This window comes from Limanda limanda, chromosome 4, assembly GCF_963576545.1.
Source record: "Limanda limanda chromosome 4, fLimLim1.1, whole genome shotgun sequence".
In the NCBI taxonomy this organism is placed as follows: Eukaryota; Metazoa; Chordata; class Actinopteri; order Pleuronectiformes; family Pleuronectidae; genus Limanda; species Limanda limanda.
Genome location: NC_083639.1, coordinates 13,985,281 through 14,008,491, shown reverse-complemented (window position 1 = coordinate 14,008,491; position 23,211 = coordinate 13,985,281). Strand labels below are relative to the sequence as shown.

Genomic DNA, 23,211 nt, shown 5'->3' with positions numbered 1-23,211 from the left:
GAAAGGGAATACGTTTATATCCTAAAATATCTAATTATTCTTTTAAGTGTTTCTGCAGTCTTTCAGATAATTTAGATAAACTCTCTCAACTTGCTCAAATCTCTGTTCCTCCACCTGGAGCCTCACAATGATCCTTCAGTCTAACATCATTATAGAAAAGGTGGCAGGCTGGTAAAAGCCACAGGTGTCGAGGACACCACGAACAGAAACTCACAATAGGAACAAAGCCCAGTGTCGCGCAGGCCAGAACTGAAATGCCAAAGTGATTAAGGGGTGTTTTCATTCTTACACCAGCTCAGCTTCTGATGAACATTCCTCCTCCTTCACTCGCCCTTTCCCTCTTCCTCTCCGGACTTGTCTATTTTTAAATGTATCCTCGGTCTCTATGTCAATGGGCCTGAATACATATATTTTAGCTGGAGACAAAAGAGTGAGTCAACCAGTTCTTCTTCTTCAATCTTCAGATATGGAAATCAAATCTTTCTTTCTCTATGAACACGGGCTTATCAGAGCACACACACAGATATGCATGTACAAACAGAGAGACACATACACATTGTAACAACCGCAACTAAAAAACGCACACATAAAGCCCTTTTTGATAAAAGCCACCAGCCTAAACACTATCTATTCTGCTTTTGCTGTTGCAGTGCTCTACACCCATTCAAACTCTCTTTTTTCCCTCTTTGTCTCAGACTACTCCCGTTGTGTCGAAGGCTTTGTGTGAGGCCTATTGTGGCCGGCTGAGCAGCAGAGCAGAGACAGCATCTGCCTGTTATAGGAGGAGATGAGAGGGGAAAGCAGGGGACACAGAAAGAGATGATATGAACACAATGTAAGGTTTCTGAAGTTTATCTGTGATATGTGAGACTCTCAAAAACTAAAAAAGTCACACACAAACAGCGAAAAGAAAGAGTTTTTACTAGTATCTTTACTAATAAATTCTACATATGAGATAGGATTAAAATATCAAAAATGTAGTTGTGTAGCTTTGTATACAAGACAAAGCAGACCTCTTTAGAGAAAAAGGACACAAAGAGATAGAGGTGGATGGTAATGGAAGGGGAAAAAGGAGAAGAAAGTAAAAATAATTGAGAGGTTGAATAGGGGATGAAGAAAGAGAGATGGTTAAAGGTATGGATGGAAGAGAGAGAAACAGAGGATACATGAAGAAAGATAAGAAAAGAGAGCAGGTCGAGGAAACAGATAGGTAGAGAGAGATAAAGAAGTCTGGCAAAGGCCAATACTGCAGTCTAACAATACATGAGGGAGAAATTATTGTCCTTTCGAAAGCGCACAAGCTGTACAACTGGACACAGACAAAGACACACACACTCAACCAGTAACAAACACACTCAGAGATTTTAATGCGCAAAACCAGAAAAAAAAACACACACACAAGAACAGTGTGCATTAATATGCCACATGCTAAGACACAGTAAGTGTCCCCCAATAGAAACTCACACACGGACGTACACACACACACACACAGCTTGTGTTGTTTTAATTGGTTTCTAAGGGCTAGCCGTAATGCTCTTCCTGTCCCCTAGGAAAAGGCAGGCAGGAGATGATGGATGATGGAGGACCAGGCAGCATCCAAGGCCAGTACTAGGACACTGCCACACTACACTGGAAGACAGCCCTTGACAATATGTGTGTTTGTGCGTGTGAATGTGTGAGACCGTCTCTGAGGCGGCAAATGTGATTTTGATTATGATCTTACAAACCCATGAATACATACTTTATCTCTGATTTTAAATATTTTAATCTGAGTATGTGCTTCTGAGAGAGTGCATGAGTTGTGTGTGGGAACCACAGTGTTTTTGGCTTGTGTGAGTGTGTTTGTGCCGGCTCACATGCACACACAAGCTGTGTGTTTGCTTGTTGGGAGAGGAGTTATAATTAATCTTAGTGCATAGTGTCATTCCAGAGAAAAAATATACAGCACTTTAACCGTCCAACAGCCCAATCTTTGCCGGGTCTAAAACCGATCATTTAGGGAATAAAACATCAGATTCTGTGTTTGGAGAACAGCACTTAGATGCCAGAGCTATTAGTGGACAATAGTACACACGGAAATGACACCAAATGGGTTCAACATGTGCTGCACTGAAAGCATCAAATAGCTGTACATGTGTGTGTTTGGCGGATCTGCCTATGTGTGTGTGTGTGTGCTTGTTCACACTCTCTCCAGTGGCGTTTCCCACATTCTCCATTCCAAATGAAATTAGGGGCTAATCCGCAAGCTAATGGCCTCACAGCATCTAGCATGGTGCAAAAACGGACAAAGTGGACTTCATGAAGCAAAAAGAAATAAACAAAAGAGTGGGGATCAAACAGGAAGAGAGGGATTTGACTGAATGGATGGTAAGAAGCGGAGTAATATTCAATTTGTGTGGCGCCTGTGATGCTCTTTGGGGAACTAAAGGATGAAATGGCAGGAGAAAGGGGAGCGATTTTCTTTGTCGCCTCCAGATGTTCTTTGGCATTTAATGTCACACTGTAAATGTCAAAGGTGGAGAGGAGATGTGATAACACTTCTTGCAGTCTCTCTCCACCTCGGTTCTTCTCTGTCTGTCCATCTGTCTCAAACCTTCATTATGTTTCTCATCTTGCTGTTTTTGAAGCTCTCCTCGGCTGCTTCTTGACTGCCACCAACATCTTGCCCTGAGGCCAGGATTTACCCCTCAATATGCATGCAAGAGCACATGCTTGCGCACGCACGCACAGACACACACACACACATCTCTCCCTTTCATGCACAGCCCCCCACCTCTCTACACATGCATACACACAACCCAATTGCCTCTGTATGCTTGTTTCAAAGAGACAACTGAAGCGAGCAGGAAGAGAGAGCGAGAGAGAGCATTAGCTAAAGGATTTATCTATGTGCCAGTGCCCCAATTATCCAATATCTCCATTACGTATTCAGAGAGACAAACCCGTGTCACATAGGAGATGTGCTGAGCGCTTCGTCCATACAAGTTAGCACTGGTGAAATGGGCATTTATTATACACAATACATATATTTCACACTCATTTAAATGGAGAGAAATGGCGAGCATTTTAACTGAGAAGAGGCTTCATCTCACTTGAGATACGCCTGGGATATGTGCTGTGTTAAATGCTTGAGAAGGAATGACGGAGAGAATGAAGAAGAAGAAAAGATAAGAAAGGTGGAACGTCTAGACTCATCACACACACGCTCTCTGTGTGAGCGTGTGTGTCAGTCCCTGTGGTGAGCTGTAGAGATGCTGACCCAGGTCACACTCGGATGAGGACCACCGCCACGGTTACCGGTGGCAGCAGATGGGTACACCATGGTGTTTAGATGCCTTAGCTCACCCGGGCTGTCAGAAGCACACAGGCACTGCATGCGCGCACACACATTCGACACCCATGGTGGGACACAATTAGCAAACTTCCACTGTTTCAGTCTCTTTGCCTATATCTTCCATGCACACACACACTCCAGACAAACACCCTCTACCCCTCCACAGGTGTGCGTGTGTGTGTTTGGGTGTAGCCATCATCTCTAATCATGTCAGTGTGTTCAGTCTTGGTGTGTGTGAACTGCCTCCTCCTGGCCAGCCCATCTGTGTTGTGGTTGCAGTCATGGTGATGGTTTCTAAGATGTCACCCTCCCTGCCATCTTCCAGCCTACGATGTCCCCTTCACTCGCTAAGGCAAAACAATGACGCAGCAGAGGAATAACCAGTCTCTTTTTAGGAGAACTATATTTCACTAAATATGACTTCATATAAATTCTCTGATTTGTGTCAAAAGGCATGTGGTTTCAAGGTTGCCAATAAAGAAGCAATGACAACTTTTACAAAGAGCATTTCATCACTTGAACCTGCTTCTGTCTGACCCCTGCCCTGACAGAAATCGGACTAGTTTGTTACTTAGGAGGCTGAGTTGCTAGGAAACTAATGACAAACAGCAGCTAAAGTGACAGGTTCAACTTGGACTTAGAAGCTCCATGCTATGTTGATTTCAGAGTGAGCTCTTCTATGGCGTCATGGCCCTTATGGTGTTGATGTGTGTGGCATAAGTGGGAAAAGGAGGAATTTTATGAGGAGCTAATTTTATTTTATATATTCCTATGTATATATATATATATATATATATATATATATATATATATATACATATATTATATGTTCGAGATTAAATACCAGGACTCATTATAATTTCGTAATCATCTTTTGATCTTAAACTCAAATGTCTTCAGTTTATGTGTTAAGTCAATGTGTTATCCTGCTGAGCTTGAGGTGCACACTGAGATCCTATATGTGCGAGTGTGTGACATTAGTATCTAGACTTACCTTGATGATCTTGGGGTGTGCACAGCGGCTGTTTCCTGTCGTGGCATGCATCCAAGTGGTCTCTGGAGGAGCACACTCCTGTCTCAGGGAGCACTTCTTCTCCTGTACACACCAGCCACACTCAAACCTTGGGTTTGCCTTCAAACACATCCCACAGCTGTCCCTCAGTGCGTAGCACTTATACAGGTGGGCTGGAGATAGGAACAAGAAAGAAATGGAGAATGAAACATAAGGAACTTAATAGTGGAGAAATTAGGCTGGGGACATAAGAAAACAACCTCACTATAAATCATGATTAAATGATTTCACTATAAATATTTAAGTAGACCAATTAATCAAAATTCTTGACAAAATTCCTCATTTTAAGTTTCTCAACTTTGTAGGGGAAAATTCCAGAACTTCTTCAATGTCACAGAGACAAAGTTCAGGCACGATTTCCCAGAGGCCTCAGGAAGTGTACAGTGAAATCTGCCTCTCTCTCTCTCTGCTATTCCATCCCCAAATCCCATTGGTCATGGAGCAGCTTTAAAGCAACCCTGTACCAATTACTGAGTGCTGAACGACTCCTCTCTAATTACATTAACATATCAGTATTTAAGACAAGTGAGCATCGCTCTCCACAGATGATTATCATGATTAAGGGAGGGGGCTGGCAGGGAGGAGAGACAGCCAGGGAGAGAGGAGACATATTCGGGCTGCAGGTCGCCTCCGGATGCTCTTCAGGAGATTTACACTTGAGATAACACACAATGCATAGACACTGATGCATGCTGCTGATATTGTACGCTGTCAATGCTGCAGCATATAAAGGCCGCCATTTAGCAACACTATGTCCTTGGGAGAGCGATTGACTGTCAAAGCATTTTATGTTGCCTCCATGAATGTAAACACCCCATTACTGTAGACTGCAGCAGGGTCTCTATGCCCCTGCACAGATGTATGGTATATGTTACAGATATCCATATACTGTGACATACAAGTCATGGCCAGCAGCTTGAAAATATGTGGAATTTGAGACGATAACAGCTTGCTTGTTACATTTAGACTGCAGGGAGTGACATCAGTAAACAAAGCAAAGTGACTGTGGTGTCACCTTACATTACTGACAAAATGGCAATGATCGCCTTTTCACAGACATTACAGATGTAACAGTTTATAATCTGAACACAAACATCTCAGATCCTTGCTGTCTTAAAACATCAAAAGGAACAAACAGATAATGCAGCGCTCTCTTAGATGTATAAAGCTCCTTGTGCTTGTCATGCGCAGGACCTATTGAACGCAATGGTAGCCGGCAATGATGTTATTGCTCCTCGCAGCAGGGAAATAATGTAACATCCCCCCTGCTGTTCCGTACAGGTCGCAATAATTATGGACACAGCAGTACAAAGACTGTCCTACTAGTAATTAAATCCAAGAGACGTGATCTCATTGTCTCACCCCACATCGATTGTGTATGTTTAACCATCACCCACATAGTTCTTTGTTTAGAGGGTAAGGTGCGGTTACTCATTTGAGTTTATATGACGCACTCTAATACTGTTTCAACTGCAGATATAGATGTTTTATACATGATCCTGTAATAAAATTAATAATACCTGTCATTCTAAGCATGAATGCTCAATAACTTGGTAAATCCGGTTTTAACGATGATATTTATGATATAGAAATGTGACAATAGGTTAATTATTGAGCTGATATGTGACCTGATTTTATCAGGTAGTTCTCTGAGTTGAGCATTGTGTTTTTATACATTAAAATGAATAACATTCGCTGTCGTGGCACGATTCATACATCATGAGGTTTGTGCAAGTGGCTGCTTATCGTATTGTTACTGTGATCACTACTACAACACTGATTAATAATTGATTTTCTTTAAGTGATTATCCCTGCTGTTATTGCACATTTGTAAGTAAACATTTAACTCATCATTGCAGACCTTAGTAACTAAAGTCATTATTATTTTGTGATTAGTTAATGATGGTCATTGACAGATGTACAGTAACTAATCCTCAATATATGTTTAGAAAATATATATAACACAATGAAAAGCAGCACAATATGTCTGCTCTCTGTACATTGTGTGCAAAAGGTACAGGATTAGAGCACATTGTTTAAGTCACAGTTTTTCACAGACATATAAAGTCACATAATACATGACTTTATATATCTATATAGGTGTGTGAATAGTCCTGTATATCACGCATTTGCTACATAACACAGTCTTTGAACCTCTTTGGGTTGTCTGGGTGATTCCAGGTGATTTTGGCCACAGTATTAATTATTTACAGTGCAGCTGCAGCCGAATGTTTAAGTTGGTGCAGATCTGAGATTTTTCAGATGCTGTTCCTGCCATGACTCAGCTGAAGATCAAAACCTGATGAAGCAACACAGCTTCTGAAATAAGATAAGCTTGGGTCGATAATATTGTTTTTTAAAAAAAATTTTAAACATCTTAGGGATATGTAAAAATCTTTTTTTTACTTTTTGTTATGCCAGTCATTGATGGGACAGAATTGTCTCATGAACACTGGGTACATTAGCTTTGTGCTGAAACAAAGGGCAACAACAATGTATAAAATCTATTAACAGCATAAATAAAATCTTATCTGTAGCCGTTGTTTAACAGCAACACGAACACACCTTGAATGTTGAAGGGGTTGTCAATGACAAAATTTCCATTCCACACCACAGACAGGTCCACTGGCAGGTCACTGATGTCATTTCCCTCATAGGAATACTGAAAAAAACAAACAACAACAGATTAGTATTTAATGTCATGTCACATTGTCTAAGCGATATTGTTCTCATAGCAGTAACATCAACATAAAATATTCTCAGTCTTTTAATAAAAATAATAATAATAAAAATCCGCCAGTACCAGGAGCAAACTCAGTTCAGCTAGCGACTGATGGTAATGTCATAGCCTGTGGAGCTCACACAGTTGAAGGGCTATAAAAATGAATGATGAGAGACAGGCTATATTGTGATTTTAACATGCGGCACATCCGCCGCTGCCTGAGTTCGTACAGACTTGATTAAGAGATTGGAATCCCCATAACTGTATGACTCATTCCATTCCAGTGATGAATGAAAAGTGTAATATATCTCCAACAATAATATTCTCGTCTAATTTCATTGTTGCATCCTGAACTAATAAGAGCTAAAATGTAATTGACTCGTTGTCGGTGTAATCAGTTTTATGGAATTGCTTTAAATGAGACAGCAAGCCTCAAAAGCGGCAGCATGATGGCGGTGTGTTCGCTGAAGGAGTAGCAGAGGAAAGAGCTCCGGTGAGACACCCAAACCCTGGACTAATAAATTATCAAGCACGATTATCACAGGCAAATAAAATGCAGCTCTAAAAGTTACGCTGCCTCCTCAGTCCCACCCGCCCATAAAAACGAGGGAGCCAAACACTGTAGTAAACACACAGTCGTCTCAAAGTACTCATTCATCATGACCCTCACACCCTCCACTCTGAGACTTACTCTGCACTTTGTCTCTGATACAACAGAAAACAGATGCTAGATAGCGAGAGATGCCGGCTCTCTGCTTTGAGGCCACTGCTGCAGTGATGGTGATAGCTGGTAAAAGTAGAGATAGGCCATGTTAACCTTGTGCCTCTGTCAGTCACAGGGTGCCGCCTCACTCTCACGACCAGTGGTATGGTCAGTATCTTAACTGGCCTCGGGGTGAGAGATAGCAGGACTATTCTCCTCTAGTGGAGTGGTGATACAATCCAATGTGAAAGCCTCAGAGCCTGAGACTATGGGGCCCTCACAGATTGAATCTGGCTACAACTTTGCCACTTTGTGATATCACCCACTCCAATGTGATACTGTGGGATTTATCACGACATCTGTAATAATAGTGAATTTGAATTTATTTGAGGGGGGAAAGGACTGAGAAATGTGCATGGAGAAGATAAGAAAATGAGAGGACACAGCAATGTCACAATGTGTGAATGGCTGATTAATTCATTCTTTACTTTTGCGATTGGATGATTTACATTCAGTGGGCCCTGAAGGCAGAGATGCTGATATCCAAATAAAGGAATGCGTCTCCACATAACTCAGAAGCGTAACTACTACTATGTTCATAGAGTATTTGTTGAGAGGCCTTTCTAAAAAGTGTGTCTCCAGGCACATTTTGGTGCTGTGATTTATTTATGAACTATTGAAGAGCAAACTTTTACCCCTGAGATGCTGCACCAATGGGCAACCATTGCAGAATGGTTGGTGTATAATTGGTTTAAAAAGATTGTGTAAAATCTGACTAGTATAAGACAAATTAATACGCATAATGAAAATATTTCCCAAGGGTTCACTTACTTTTCCTTGCCGCTGTTTATATACATGAAGTTGCAGCACTGCACTGTGACTAAAAAAATGTCTAAAATTATTCAATTAATCAAATAGTCTCGCAACAGAGAGATCATCACCTAGATTTTTGTAAACCAATTAATTGTATTTAAGCAAAATTAGCAAAAACGTCCGAGGTTGGAGTTTCTCAATTTGAAACATAATCTCTACTACAGGCAAGTGAGTACATGGGTTAAGATTTTGGATTTTTTTATCTGGCATCATTTAAAAATATCTCATTGGGTTCTAGGAAGCTTTGAGATTTTGTGAGGGCAATGGCTTCTCCTTCAAGCCCAGTGAACCTGGACCTTGATTCAAACACAAGCTAAACTTATTACAGTTGTACAGAGAGGGGCAGGTAAGGTTGACCATTGCAAGAAATAAATCTTACAGAAAAAATGGGGAGGAAATGTGACAAGTGATGGTTAAAAGACAAGGAAACTAGCTGATTGCATATGGGTCAGAAACACAGAAGTGGAACAAGCTGGGACAAGTGTCGGGCAGGGACCTGAAAAAAGAAAAGATTGTGAAAAGAAGGACGAGGAAGTGGATAAGGAAAGAGTGAAGAGAGGATGATACAGCAGCAGGGCTGAAGGAGAAATAGCGAGGGCGAGATGGATAGAGAGAGGTGATTGTGTGTTATTCTGTGGACACCATTCATTTACACATGGAATAAGAGGCTGGAGCTGGGCTATAAGCGCCTGAACTGGTGGCGGCTAAAGTGAAATTGGCATTTTCAATTTGTTCCCTGACATGTCTGCCATGGTCTTTTCACACATTCCTCTGCCTCTCCTTCTCTTGCAATCCTCCTATCCACCCACTTCTTTTCCAATCTCTCTCTCTCTCTCACTCCCTCTCATTATTCCTTCCTTCTACCTCTTTACAAACCTCCTCACATATAAATCTCAGTCCAACTTTCTCTCCCCTACCTCCATCCCACAGAACGCCCACAGTCAAACAAGGAAATATGGAGCAGATTCCTTTATCGCATTCACCAAACACATCCAGGGAAACACATGTGCAACACTGCACTAAAAATATGCATTCTGCACACGGGACAGTTTCCAGAGACGGATGCCAGCAAAGGAATCAAAGACTAATCGTATAGTCTATACCAGAAAAAATGATAAATAAAAACACATGCAAACACAGGAAGATAAGACACTCACACAATCACATGTTTTATCTCAAAAAATGTTGCACAGTTATATATTGTATTTTTCTATTTCAGCATCACTAACGACATAATTTCTTGTGGCCCCGTTATCCTTTCAGGATTAGAGTAAAGGACACAGGCTCAGGTCTTTCTTCACTTCCATTCCTCTGCTCGTGTGTTGTTGCCTGGCCAATCAAAACTAGTTATCCTTGCAAACACACTTCAGAGGATCTGATTCTGCTGATAGAGAAGTAGATGATTGACGTGTGTCGACCTCTTGACCCTGCTTTACACCCTGAAAACCTAGATCACACAAACTCACACAGATGCTTGAGGTGTGTCGGTGCTGACAGCTGTAAGAACAACACTTCCTATTCTCTTTCCTTTTCTTTATACATGTAACAGGTTTGTGTCTGTTTGCATATTGATCCTCAAAGGGGGTCTGTGTTGAAAGGCACCTACTCTGTTCCAGTATGTACCATCCCTGAACAAAAACATGAATATTTAGTTAGGAAGAAGTGTGTATGTGCATGTATGTGTGTAAAGTGGACAGCAGAGGGTGGGGGAGGCACGGGAAAAGGTTAGGTTACGATCCAAAGCTCATCTCATTGCACCAAAGGCTTATTAAACTTTTATACCTAACCAGCGTTTTTGCACATCGCACAGTTTAGGGAATACACACATGCACCATGTACATGGTTTATTCACTGCACAGCAGATTCCAATATGAAAATGCAAACATTAAGAAGGCTACTCTCAAAAGGTCAGAATTAGCAAGTGTCAGGGGTAATCAACTGCATCTGAGATGTAAATAGCCCAAAACAGACAGAAGGTGAGAAATACTAAAGGTACAAAGAAAGATACAGATGAAGAGAATGTTAAATCTTAGGTATAGAGAGTTTAGAAAGTAGAGCGATAAAAATATAATAGTCAAGAAGAACAGTGAAACAAAGAGACAGAGAAGTAGGGAGCAAATGGAATACATAGAAAGCCGTTTAAAGAAATGTCCAGAGGGATTAAATGAACTATTAAAAACAGCTATACGTTTTTACTAATCATCCAGCTTACCCATAGGGCTTACGGATGCTGCAAGGAATAAATATAAGTAGGAGTACTAGAAATGTGCAGGTGCAGGCATGACAGCATCACCAACGACATCTGTCAATGCAGGAGCAGAGGTGAGGATGGATGGATTCGGTACGAAGGCAAGCAGGTATGAAGTAACGACAGTTACTTCCTGTGAGGGTCACAGCCTGATAATTAGTCATTTTGAAGGTGTGCAAGAGCAAGAGAGCTAAAAATACCAAATCTGCCCAGGGCAAACCCTAACCTGGCACAGAATTAGTTCCTGTCTTCCTCTTTCCTCTTTCTCTCAAGCTCTCTCAAGGTGATGACAACAGTTATCAAGAATTACAGCCTGACACGACTCATCATTTAATTTAGATTATTCAACAGTAATTCTACTTCATTTTAACAGAAGTCACATTGAGAGGGGACAGAGACTGAATGATGGTTCGGGTGAAATATGGTTTTCTAGTCTATATAAAGTGCACCGAACTGTGTTTCAATGTATACAATTATACACAACAGCAACCTTTTACACATCGACACACATCTTCCAGGCAAGGCTTCCTAATCAAGGATCAAGTGGTAATCTTTCCTATAGCTTAGTGTGTTTGTGTGTATGTGTGGGGACTGTATGTGTGGGATTGGCGGCGTGGAATCAGCCCCCGATCATAATAGGGGGCTGTTAGCCAGTGCTAATCGCTAATGCTAACAGGATTGGAGCCTGGTTGGACCCAGTTACCCAGCTTATCTCCTGCACACAAACATAAACACACAGAGACATACACACATGCACAAGCTTCACACATGCACTTTCTTCATTGATGGAAAGAAAAAGAAAGAGAGAGCGAGGAAAGAAAAGTGCTGGCTTGAGGGAAAAATAATGCTGCCATAGCCAATGTTTCTTATTTTCCAGCCTACGCATTAAGCTAGTGTAAGCTTACTAGACTTCTCCCCGGACAAAAGGCTGGTTCTTGGTTGTTTGCAGAAACGTCCATATTTTCAATATCCTTCTTTCCCCCCTCTGTCAACTGATGCTATTCTTCTGGTGACATTCTCCCCTTCGCCAAGTCCCCTGCTCTGCCACACAACCAGTTTCCCTTTTGCAAGTCTCTAACACCTACAAGACGATAGGCAGGACTCCATCTGTGATTTTACACACAAATTAAAAGTTTGTCACTAGGAATATTTTTTTTTTTCTCCTCTGGGTGGGGTCTTTATTTCTTTGTCTCATTTAGCCAATGAGAAATGTGCATGCTCAAGGTGTGACAGATCCCCTCATGCTGTGTGTCAGAGCCCTTCTACGCAAGTACGTCCCATCACTAATAATAGACACAGTCTCTGATTATTTTCAAAGAGTTTCTGTCAAATTCAAGTCATTAACAGAACAGATGCCAAATGCACTTCCACCTTTATTTGATTCTCTGATATTTTAATTTGCTATGTAGCGACTGTTACTGCGGATGTGTTCATGTTTTATTCTGTACAAGTCAGCCTTTGTTCTGAGAAACAAAGGTTGTTAAAAAAGCATTTCATTCATTCAATTACAACACCATATGTTAAGGACCTTATGGAGGAATATAAATTGAGCTATAAGGAAATTTAAATTTTGATTCAGTCACTGACAAAACCAACAGACGTTACATCAGCTGAAAAGGCGGCTGTTTATCATGCAAACAGTCTGTGTTTGAGCTGTGTGGTCTGCATGTCTTCAAGATAGGCTAAGGCTAAGATACATGGAGGTTGACATGAGTCTTTTCCCCGGTTTAATCTCCTCTCCTCTCCTCTCCTCTCCTCTCCTCTCCTCTCCTCTCCTCTCCTCTCCTCTCCTCTCCTCTCCTCTCCTACCACTAATAGCCAGAGAATCGTGCTGTAACAATCACTTTTGGTGCTTCACTTGCCCATCAAACCATCATGGAGAAAACGTGAGGTGGAGCACAGCTATGAGAGGAAGAAGATGTAGAGTAAAGGTTACAGATTGCAGTGATACAAGCAGAGAGAGAGACAGAAATGAGAAATGGATGATGAAAGTGAGGTGCGGGTTGGGGTGGAGAAGCTGGCATATGCTGATAGCTGAGCAGCAATTAATTCTTATTTATCCAGGACAGGAGCGTGGGAGCTCTGCTCGTCATCTGTCGGGGGGGGGGGGGGGGGAGCCAGTGAGTCAGTGAGGGGACGGAGATGAGGAAGAAGGTGGAGGCAGGGGAGGAGAAGGAGGGAGAAGCGGAGGCAGGTAGGTGACTACGTCAAAGAGACGGGTCATATTGGCGGATGAAGGGATGTATGGAAAGAGAAGTGAGGGTAAAGACAGCAGCACACAACTAATTCACATGCCATGTTATAAATAAGTAAGTATATACTGTATGTACATAAAGCTACTTTCAGATATCACAGCACTGAACTCTGGAAAATCTCCTGAAATTATCCGGAGGGGTCGTAGAACACAAATGTCCGAGACAGTTGTTGCAGACAAAACAAAAACACATGATCTCATCAACGCTCTCCGCAGCTTGTTTAACTGAGATGGAACTTCCTGACAGCTTTTCAGAACCCGCTGAAAACGACACAACACAATGTAGGGCCCCAGCTTAAAATCCAATCAGCACTGTCTGAGGAGTCAAATGATTAGGGAACAAAGTACAAAGTAAGGGAACAGTGGATGGTCCTAAATCTGCAGCAATTCACAGTAAGTTCCAGTGAATTTCCTAAACTCGTTCAACACACACACACACACACACACACACACACACACACACACACACACACACACACACACACACACACACACACACACACACACACACACACACACACACACACACACACACACACACACACACACACACACACACACACAGTCGGCAGGCCAATTAAAACAGTGTCAGTGTGTGCTATGGCTGACTGCAGTGGCAGGTCCAGTGTTTATATCTCATTAAGCTGGGCCAGGCCATGCCAGACCAGGCTGTACCATGCTCTGCTGCGCCTATCCAGCTACAACCAGCACTAAGGCGCTCATTAGCCTTCTCTCCAGCACCTTTAGCACTGTGCATGTGTAAATTCATGTGCTTGTTATAATGTATTTAAAAAATATGAATGAATGAATTTCAAAAAGTTAGAGAGAAGGACTCAAGTTTTCATCTCTCTCGCTCACACACACAAATACACACACACCCAGTGGGGTTTAAGACACCATTAGACCAGTGATGTTTGTGATGACCAACCTCCCAGCAGACATGTTTGGCTTCTTCTCAGGACCTCTATTTGCTCTATATATCTAGCATCTATCCATCTTCCTTTCTGCCATCCTCCCGTCATTTCTCCTCATTTTGGAACGGAGCAGATTATTTGTCCTCTCTCCCCTCCAAATTCTCTGTAAGGTCTCGGTGCCCTCTTCCTCCTTCCCATCTCCTCCTCCTCATTCATCTTTTCGCTCTCCCTTTCTTCGTATCTGGTTTCTCTGCCTCCAAACGCCTTTGCCTTTATTCCCCCTCTCCTGCTTATTTATTTCCCCGAAAACAATCTGCTCCAAATTTGTACAACTACTTTGCCTACCTTCTTCTCCTGCTGTCTTCCTGTACACATGTGTTTGTGTGTGTGTGTGTGTGTGTGTGTGTGTGTGCTTGTGTGTGTTCATAAACACAGGGCGTACGTCTCTGCTGGTCGACTGCAATTCATCATCATTTTATCTGCCTTAATTGGATGCCATCAGGACCCCTGATACTTCCCATCTCTTCTTTAACAAACAGCTGCTCTCAACACACACAAAAGTAACACAAAGACACACACACTATCAAAATGTAGTCCTCCTGCCCCTTCGTCTGTTTCTTTTTTTCCCTCACTGGTGAAGGAGTGAGAGAAAGAGGGTGATGGAGTGGCTGAGTGGTTTATCAGACAGAAGGTAATGGTGTAAGGCCTGCGCTGATATTATCTGTCCTCTCGTTCCTGCCCTCCAGTGAGAAACAAGAAAAAGGGAAAGAGGAGGACAAAAATGGAGACACTAAAGCACAAATGGACACAAGGCTGAAAAACAGAGGGAGATAAAGGCACAGAGAAAGGCAAAGTTTCAAACGGTTCAATTATGTTTTCTCAACCTCGGCCCTCAGACGACACCCAGCTGAGCTCCATCAGCCTGCTTGACCGCAGAGTGTGGTCATTTGTGTGTGCGAGTATTGTGTGTACATGTGTTTATTCGCTCCCATGACCCCTCTGGAGCTCTGAGCACAACTTCCCAGCCCACAGCTCAGCATCCTACTAGCCGTTTCACCCTCACCCCAGCCTCCGCACACACGGCAGGAAGCTGCAAGGTCGGGTCAGAAAACCGGAAGGCACCGATTCAGACAGCAGCTTGTTCTTTTGGTTGCTGCTGACTACAGTTAACTGCTACCATAAGGCCTGGCGGATGGCTCGCTGTGTGTCAGTGGTAATGTGGGCTTGTTTGGCACTAAGAAATACGGAGAAGACTCTCTTTTTTTTAAAATAAAATCGATCAGAGTTTTCCTCTAATTACTTTGCCATAGGACTTTGGACAATCTGCTGTCTCGTCAACTTTCACAGGTTCAAAAAATTTTGGAATACATTTGGCTGAGTACCCTGACATCAGAAATGAGCAATGGAAAATATGTGATGACTAATTTCTGTCGCAGAGCAACATTTAGAGCTCAGAGCGAGTTTCAAAAGACCAAAGTCTTGAAGACTAAAAGTAGGATAATTCACAGTCTCACACATGAGATGGCCTACTTGTTTCATGCCCCTAACTGCAAATGAAGCCTTTGTGTTAATACAGCATTTCTTCTCATATTGTTAAACACAATGGCTCTTTCCCCTTTGGGATTAGTTGGTATGTGCAGAAACCTTATACAGAAACACCATCCCACCAATATTTTTCACCCTGAAGCAAATATGGATAGTCAATACCAAACAAGGTTAGCATGGAGCTGCTATTGCACTATCATATATCATGTATGTCACATATACACTTGGATATTGACAGCCTCATGTTAGGGGATACTATATACGAGTATTGAGTTATTAGAGTCACTGTAAAGGAAGTTAAGTATGGGAAACTGGAGTTTAAACATGATCCGACGGTGGATATTCTGAATATCCTGTGGTTGGGTATGTATGGTGTGATGACATTGTGTGAAAGAAAGGAAAATGAGCTTTGGCCTCAGGAGGGAATTTTGAGCTGTTCTCTTTAATATCCTTCTCACCTTTCTCTATTCATCTCACCTGAAATCCTCATCCACACACACCAATTTCTCCAGTCCATCTTGCCTGCTCTCATCTCCATTTCTGCGGTTTTCCGCGGCTGTCTCCAATTACCAGCTCTACTCTTTCTCTTTTTCCAATCCCTCTGTATTCACCTTATTGCTGCTTTGCTCTGTCTTTGCCACCTCAAGGTATTTTTTCCTCTCTCTTCATTACTTGATAGGAATTCTCCACAGCACTCTTGTCTCTGCCCTTGTCCTTGCCTTGCCTACAAGTATGTGTGTGTCAGTTAGTCAGTCTAACTGACTTACATGTCTATATCATACAAAAGGCTAAAGTGTGGATTAGCACCACCGTGTTTATTCCATTGATTAGCAATCAAACCATCCACACTCAACAGTCTTCATGCAGTAGTATAATGGAAATTCCACACCCAAACATATGGGACAAAAACACACATACACAACATTCCTGGGATTCATAGACTAAGGCATGCTGAAGGATGCACATGTGCACACAGGCAGGCGCAGATACTGATTAACCCCTATCCTGATAGCTGTGTGCCTACAAACTGAGGCAGCATAACAGATGAAGTCTATTTCTACTGCAGAATCATACATGATTCATTGAGTTGGTGCTGAAGACTGGAACGAACAAACATGTGGAAGCATGCACATGAATGGTAGAGATGCAAAGGTCTATAAAAGGATAAACTAATATTTAGAGAGCCTCATTCTAATGAAATACTGCTCCGGAGCTATAAGACACTCTGTAATAATTTATAAAACATTACTATACTCATACCCTTGAATGAATTATGCTTTAATCCCAAGTTTTAATCCACTGAATCTAACAAAAGCCTCAAGAAGACTCAATGCATGCATGCCATCGATATATCTGACTGTGCACTCGAGCTGGCACAGCTAATTGCTAACAAGGGCTAAATACTGACAGCCCAAGGCTAATTGCTGCTAGCATGTCTACTTTGTGGACATCAAACGGAGAAATTCTACTTTGGACTCGGGCTGGGCTTTGCTGCTTATTAGCATTGGCCTTGCAGCAACAATAAACAGTCAATAAACAGACATCTCTGTGGAGAGGCAATCCTATCGCTGGCTAATTAGCGCGCTCTTCACAAACAACTGGTCAGCGCGTGCCAGCACCTGGAGACTGCTCGTCAATACACAGGATACACAGGACCAAAAATGGCATTGGCTGTCATACTGCAGTATACCCACCAAGCAATGCACCCACGCAGAGACAACTACAGGTGTGTGCTTTACATGCATCTGCTAACTATACGACTTAATAAGCATGGGACAAAAATTACAACGTGTAACATATAGCCTTGATATAAGTGTAAAACTTAGAAGCCAGTCATGATGACTAGTGGATGTTTCTACTTAAATTTAATATGTCAAGTACTTTCTTCCATGTGTGACATGCAGGGTGACAGCTTCACCCTCATCTATAACAAAAATAAACAGCACCACCTCTCATTTCGTCTCAGTGTTATTGCATTGCAAGATAGTAATAGACTGACACAGCAGCATGCAGCAGAAGTGACCATTTGAGAGACGAGGAAGAGGCAGCGAGGAAAGGTAGGGATTGCGGAAAGAAGAAAGTATGACAGACAGATTGAGAGAGAGAGGCAGAGAGGAAGATGAGCTGTATGGTCAGAGAGAGGAAGAGAGAGGGAGAGGTATAGAGTCCAGGTGTAAACATGATCAATCCGCTCCCAACTAGGTGCAGAGACAGACTTCCTCTTCATATTTTCAGCCTCAGTGAAGCGTGACGCTAGCTACCTCTTATCTGTCACACTAGTTTTAAGCCTTACACACACGCAAACACACACGCAGAAACGTCTCTGCCTACCTGTAAATCTTCTTCCTATTACAAAAATTGTATGAACATTTAAAAACATTTTAATCTGGAACACACACCTCATCCCTACCAGCCAAAGCCACACATGCATAATAAAAACCATAGAGGTGAGCAACTGACCACAGCAGCTTCATATTCAAAAAATGATGCATTTGGCAATATATAGAAAAAATCCATAATGATTTAGGGCCTTACAACATTACAAGAAATCTTCCTGTGCAGTGTGGCCTGAATTATACGCGTGTCTTAATTCAAATGTGAATTTGTGCGTCAATATCTATTTGCTAACTATCAGTTCAATCTGGGAGATCGGTATTGGGTAATTTATCTAGATTGTGACTAAGCCAGGGTCCAAATAGCACATTGGTGATCTATCAGGAAAATGACCATGTTAGTGTCTAAAGTGCTCATTAGTTGTAAGGGGGCCATCATTTAAACACTGACCGAGCCAATGTCCCTGATTTAGTTACCTATAACATTTATTGGTTCAAGATAAATAGGCCAAATGGCTATGCTTTAAGGCCGTCTACACTATGGGATGTATTTTTTGGAACAGATATTTTTCTCTAAAGAAATGTCCATCCGCACTATTTTACAAAATATTTGTGTCCTACTAACTACTACTGAAACAAGCATGCCAGGCCAGTTGGTGGCAATAGAGTCTACAGCAATGTCATGTCAAATACATGAGAAAAAACTCTGCTAGCCTGGGAATGTTGGTAATGTGATGCAGTAACAGTGTTGGGGAGTAACGGAATACATGTAACGGCGTTACGTATTTAGAATACAAATTATGAGTAACTGTATTCCGTTACAGTTACAAATTAAATAGATGGTATTCAGAATACAGTTACATTGTTGAAATCAGTGGATTACATGACGGTACTTCTCGAGTTTATTCACTCTCTCGTAAATCCACCGGCGGCAAAACCCCCAGGAAGCAGCTGGAGACCAGGGCTGCCGTAAGAGCGCACCTTCCCCCGGCGGCGTGAAGAAGCCTCACCGCTACCGGCTCGGGGCCGGGACCGAAGCTCTGAGAGACTTCCGTCGCTACCAGAAATCTACGGAGCTGCTGATCCGCAAGCTGCCCTTCCAGCGCCTGGTGAGAGAAGACCGACCTGCGCTCCCAGAGCTCTGCTGTCATGGCTCTGCAGGAGGCCAGCGAGGCACGCCGGGTTCACACCGGACGCTGAAGCGCCGGGCAGCGCTGATAATATCACCCGTTGATCCAGAAGTATAAAAGCATATGGTCACTTGTTGCTCCAACATTAACTGTAACAGCGTCCCAATTTAATGTCATCCATCTTCAAGAACTTCTCCGCTGTTTGCTCCGTTCAATGTCGGGTGTCGAGGGTAAATTACGTATTCTCCGCCCCCCCCCTCTCTTTTTATCTTTATGACTGCTTGTGTGTCTGTAGTGGATGGGCAGAGGGGGGCATTTAATAATGTGATCGGTAAAATTGGTAAAATTAAAACTCCAGGACACCAGAAGGGGAATACAAACTATGGGATGCATACTTTATCATTTATATCATATAAAATGTCATCAATATCGTTTCAAATCATTTTTCAGTGTGTTTCCTGGAGCGATACGCTCGCGTCAAGCGCAAAAAAAAATAGACTCGACGCCGAAACGATCGCTGCACGGCGCGAGGCAGCCTTGGCGCAGGGGGGGGGCCTTCAGCCTCCGGTGGGGCCGGCACAGAGGTGGGAGTGGATGGGAGCCGGACATCCAGCTGGCCCGCCGCATCGGCGGAGAGAGAGTTTAAACTGCTGCTGCTCCACTGACTATAACAACGCCGCAATCATACACTTAAAAAATGCAATACAAACCGGAAGTATTCCAAGTATTCAGAATACGTTACTCAGATTAGTTAATGTAATGGAATACGTTACAGATTACATTTTTGGGCATGTATTCTGTAACGGAATACGTTTTGAAAGTATCCTTCCCAACACTGTGCAGTAATGCTAAATTTTGATCAAGCAGTGCTCAACAAAAATATTGTTATAGTCTACACAATAGTTAGGGTTCTGGTCTATTTCATAATGATGTTTTACAGCAACTGTAAACCTCTGTAAACAACAACAAAATACCCCCATCAACTCTTTTCCCTTAAATATGGCACAAGAGCGCATCACCATCAACTGCTGTGTACTCTCCCATCCACAGTGCCCCTCGCACAATCTGATCAGCCAAAAATGAAAATCTTTTATCATGTCTTACTCACCGCTGTTTTCTGACACTGGATGGACGAGCTGTTGAAGCGCAGAGCAGGGACACTGTGAGTCTCCCCCTGAATGTGGAAGACGCACTCATAGTTCCTCTGTCCCGACTGGGGCTGCGGCAGGTTCTTGGCCGCTAAGGTGATGGGCTTGGTCACCCCGACGGGGATGTAGATCTGGGTTGAGGGAAGGATCTGAGGGCAGTCCTGCAGAATCAGAAAAAAAGACATGTTTTACCCCAAAGGAAACGGTTATGGATGAAAGATTTAGTTTCATACAGTCAGAAGAGCAAGAACACAAGGCAGAAGTGGCAGTAAGATAAGAGACGGGGTGATGAAATAAATCACTTGTTTGTTGATGCGAGTATAAAAAAAATGGTGGCAAGGCGTGGGTTACATATTTTACTTTGTGTCAGATTTGTTAAGACATACTTGGCCTGAAGAGCTGTGATGCACAGTTCACATGTGTTACAGGCTTGCGCAACACTCCCACTTGCCTTGCACGAGATGCAAAGGCTGCACGACACTTGAGCAAGAGCTTTACTTACAAAGTTCGATTATTTTGATCCAATGAAACTATTTGGAACACAACAGTGCTGTTTCATTATGGCGGGAAGATGGACTCAAGTGTATTATGTCCATGTGTAGAGTATAGTAATGAGCTAGAGAACTTTGGAGTTGCTCATGTGTGTGCATGCGTCTGCACATCAGTCACTGATATTGGCCAGAGCTGACAGAGCCTTGTTTAGATCATCTGGAAACAGCCCATTCACTGGCTCACACCAATGGAGTACAGCACCCTGGAGGATGTGTGTCCGTGCATAGATGTATACGTCAAATACATTTAATTTTGTGCAGCTGGAGTAATATGCGAATATGATCATGTTACCAAACTACAATAAGAAAGGACAGTGCACTCAGTGTGGAGCGCTGTCTAGATATGCATGTGTGCATGTGTTAGAAGGAATAAAGTCATTACAGCGTTTATGCAATGATTTGACAGTGATGCAGATCGCATCAACACAGAGGATGGAAAAGAAAGAGCCGGGGCGAGGGCTGTGTTGGTGACACATCTTATACAACATGAGTTAAAGCTTGGGTGGAACGAACCCACCCTCTACTGTACGGTTTGTGCCAAAAGTATAACAAAACACATCACTGCTGATAAATAACACATTTTACAACCTGGAGACACAGTGAAGTGACTCACACATTATAAGACACATGTGGCCGGCAGAGAGCCAAGTGAAATTTGGCAAATGTGGCCTCAAAACTATGTGCTTAAGATTCAGATCATAGTTTATTTAAAAAAATTTGTGTTTCAGATATATTTCTTAAAGCAATTTCTAAATCCCAACAAAACTTTCCCTTGCCCTTCCTCTTGTTCACTTAACTCAATGTAACAAGAATGTAGACAAACCTGAAGTTGACAGTTTTGTCTTACCCAGTCAAAATTGCAGGTTAAGACGACATATTAATGTAGACTTGTCAAAAGCGTTTAGTTGAAGAAAACATCAACCATAGACTCTTCTTAACTTCTCAGTTTAGCTTTTCTTTTAAGCAGATAGCTGCCTCCCTATCAGTGCATTTTTCTTTCCCCTCCTTGACTCTGAGCTGTTGTATATTAGAAGCTACAGCACGTCCCCGGGGCTCGAACACAATGCCAGAGTTTGTTCATTACCCTGCTTAGTCCTGGCCTTGTGTGTCTGATCACACACAAACACATGCACAACACCTAATGAGAGAGGGGAATACTATAGGGGAAAGGAGCTGGATTCAGAAAGTCTTGTGTATAATCAACGCGGCGGGAGGTGGGTGATGGGAGAAATGGAGGGGAGGCAAAAGGGATGGCTCTAAAGGAAGGAAGTATGTGATAATGAAGGAAGAGGTTGGTCAGACAGAAAATTAGAAAAAAAGGGATGTGAAGAGAGAAAGGAGCAGAAGAGGAGGAAGGTTTACTGGGGAACAGCAAAGTGAAACTTGAAAGTCAGACAGTAAGAAAAGACATTCAAGTATTCAAAAAAGGAAAGAAATAAGACAAGAAACAAAAGAAAGACATTTGTAGACTGAAAAATTGAGGAGGCAGAGAGGAATGCGTGGTTCACTGACACACACTTTTTCTAACTTCACCCATTCTCTCTCTCTCCATCCATCCATCCATCCATCCCAAAGCCCCTCGACAACATCCTACTTCAATAACTGCCTGGAGCCTCAGACAAGGCATGGAAATTGATGGAAGGGGCCAAAGATGGATAGAAAGTGACAGAGAGAGGAGAAAATAGAGACTGATTACCACTTGTGACAAATCTCTGTAAAAAAGGATGCTCATGTCAAAAGCTGTGTGCTTGCATCGTCTGAGGTGCATCATGAGCAAGTACAATTCAGCGTCCTGCAGCTAAAGTTACCTTACAGAAGCCAGTGTGTCAGAAGCTAAAACAGCCTGTAGCACAAACTGCATCAAACCAATGTTTTATTCATCCCCGCATCGATTTTGTGTCAGCTCAGCTGTGTACTTATCATTCTTTCTGGCAGGCATCTTTCCTAATAGTATCCCAATCCTTCATTCAGCCCTATGTATTGTCATCAAAAGGTAGAAGTATACACATTTGAAACAATAAAGTTGTGTCATGAGTAATGCATAGGCCTAACCCTGATTTCTTAGAGTAAAGTTTAAAGTCTTAGTAGCTGCCAAAGAAAGAGAAAAACCTTTTGGGGAGAATGTAGGGCAGGGATGCCAGGGTGAAATTGGACAGGGGGCCAGATTTTTTCAAGCAAGACCTCAGGGGGCCGGATTACACTTTCGGACTGAAAAGGCCAAACACTGACTCAACACATGGATAGGTAGGTTATTTGAAATTATTCATGAAGGCCTACACATCAATAAGAAATTGCATCGGCACCAAAATAGCCTCACAATGAGGCCTAAAATTACATAGCCTAAAGCAGGAGACAGTTACCCTCTAAAAACGTTACATTTTCCT

General features: G+C 42.4%; 1 protein-coding gene across 1 annotated transcript in view; it reads right to left on the bottom strand.

Moving 5' to 3' along the window:
- LOC133000554 (plexin-A1-like) overlaps positions 1 to 23,211 on the bottom strand; it is a 147,976-nt gene that overhangs the window by 34,952 nt on the left and 89,813 nt on the right. Inside the window, exons 9-11 of the mRNA XM_061070499.1 lie at positions 20,237 to 20,437; positions 6,972 to 7,068; positions 4,329 to 4,519 (exon numbers count right to left, since the gene is read on the bottom strand). Coding sequence (XP_060926482.1) covers positions 4,329 to 4,519; positions 6,972 to 7,068; positions 20,237 to 20,437 — 489 coding nt within the window. The remainder of the gene's footprint in view (positions 1 to 4,328; positions 4,520 to 6,971; positions 7,069 to 20,236; positions 20,438 to 23,211) is intronic.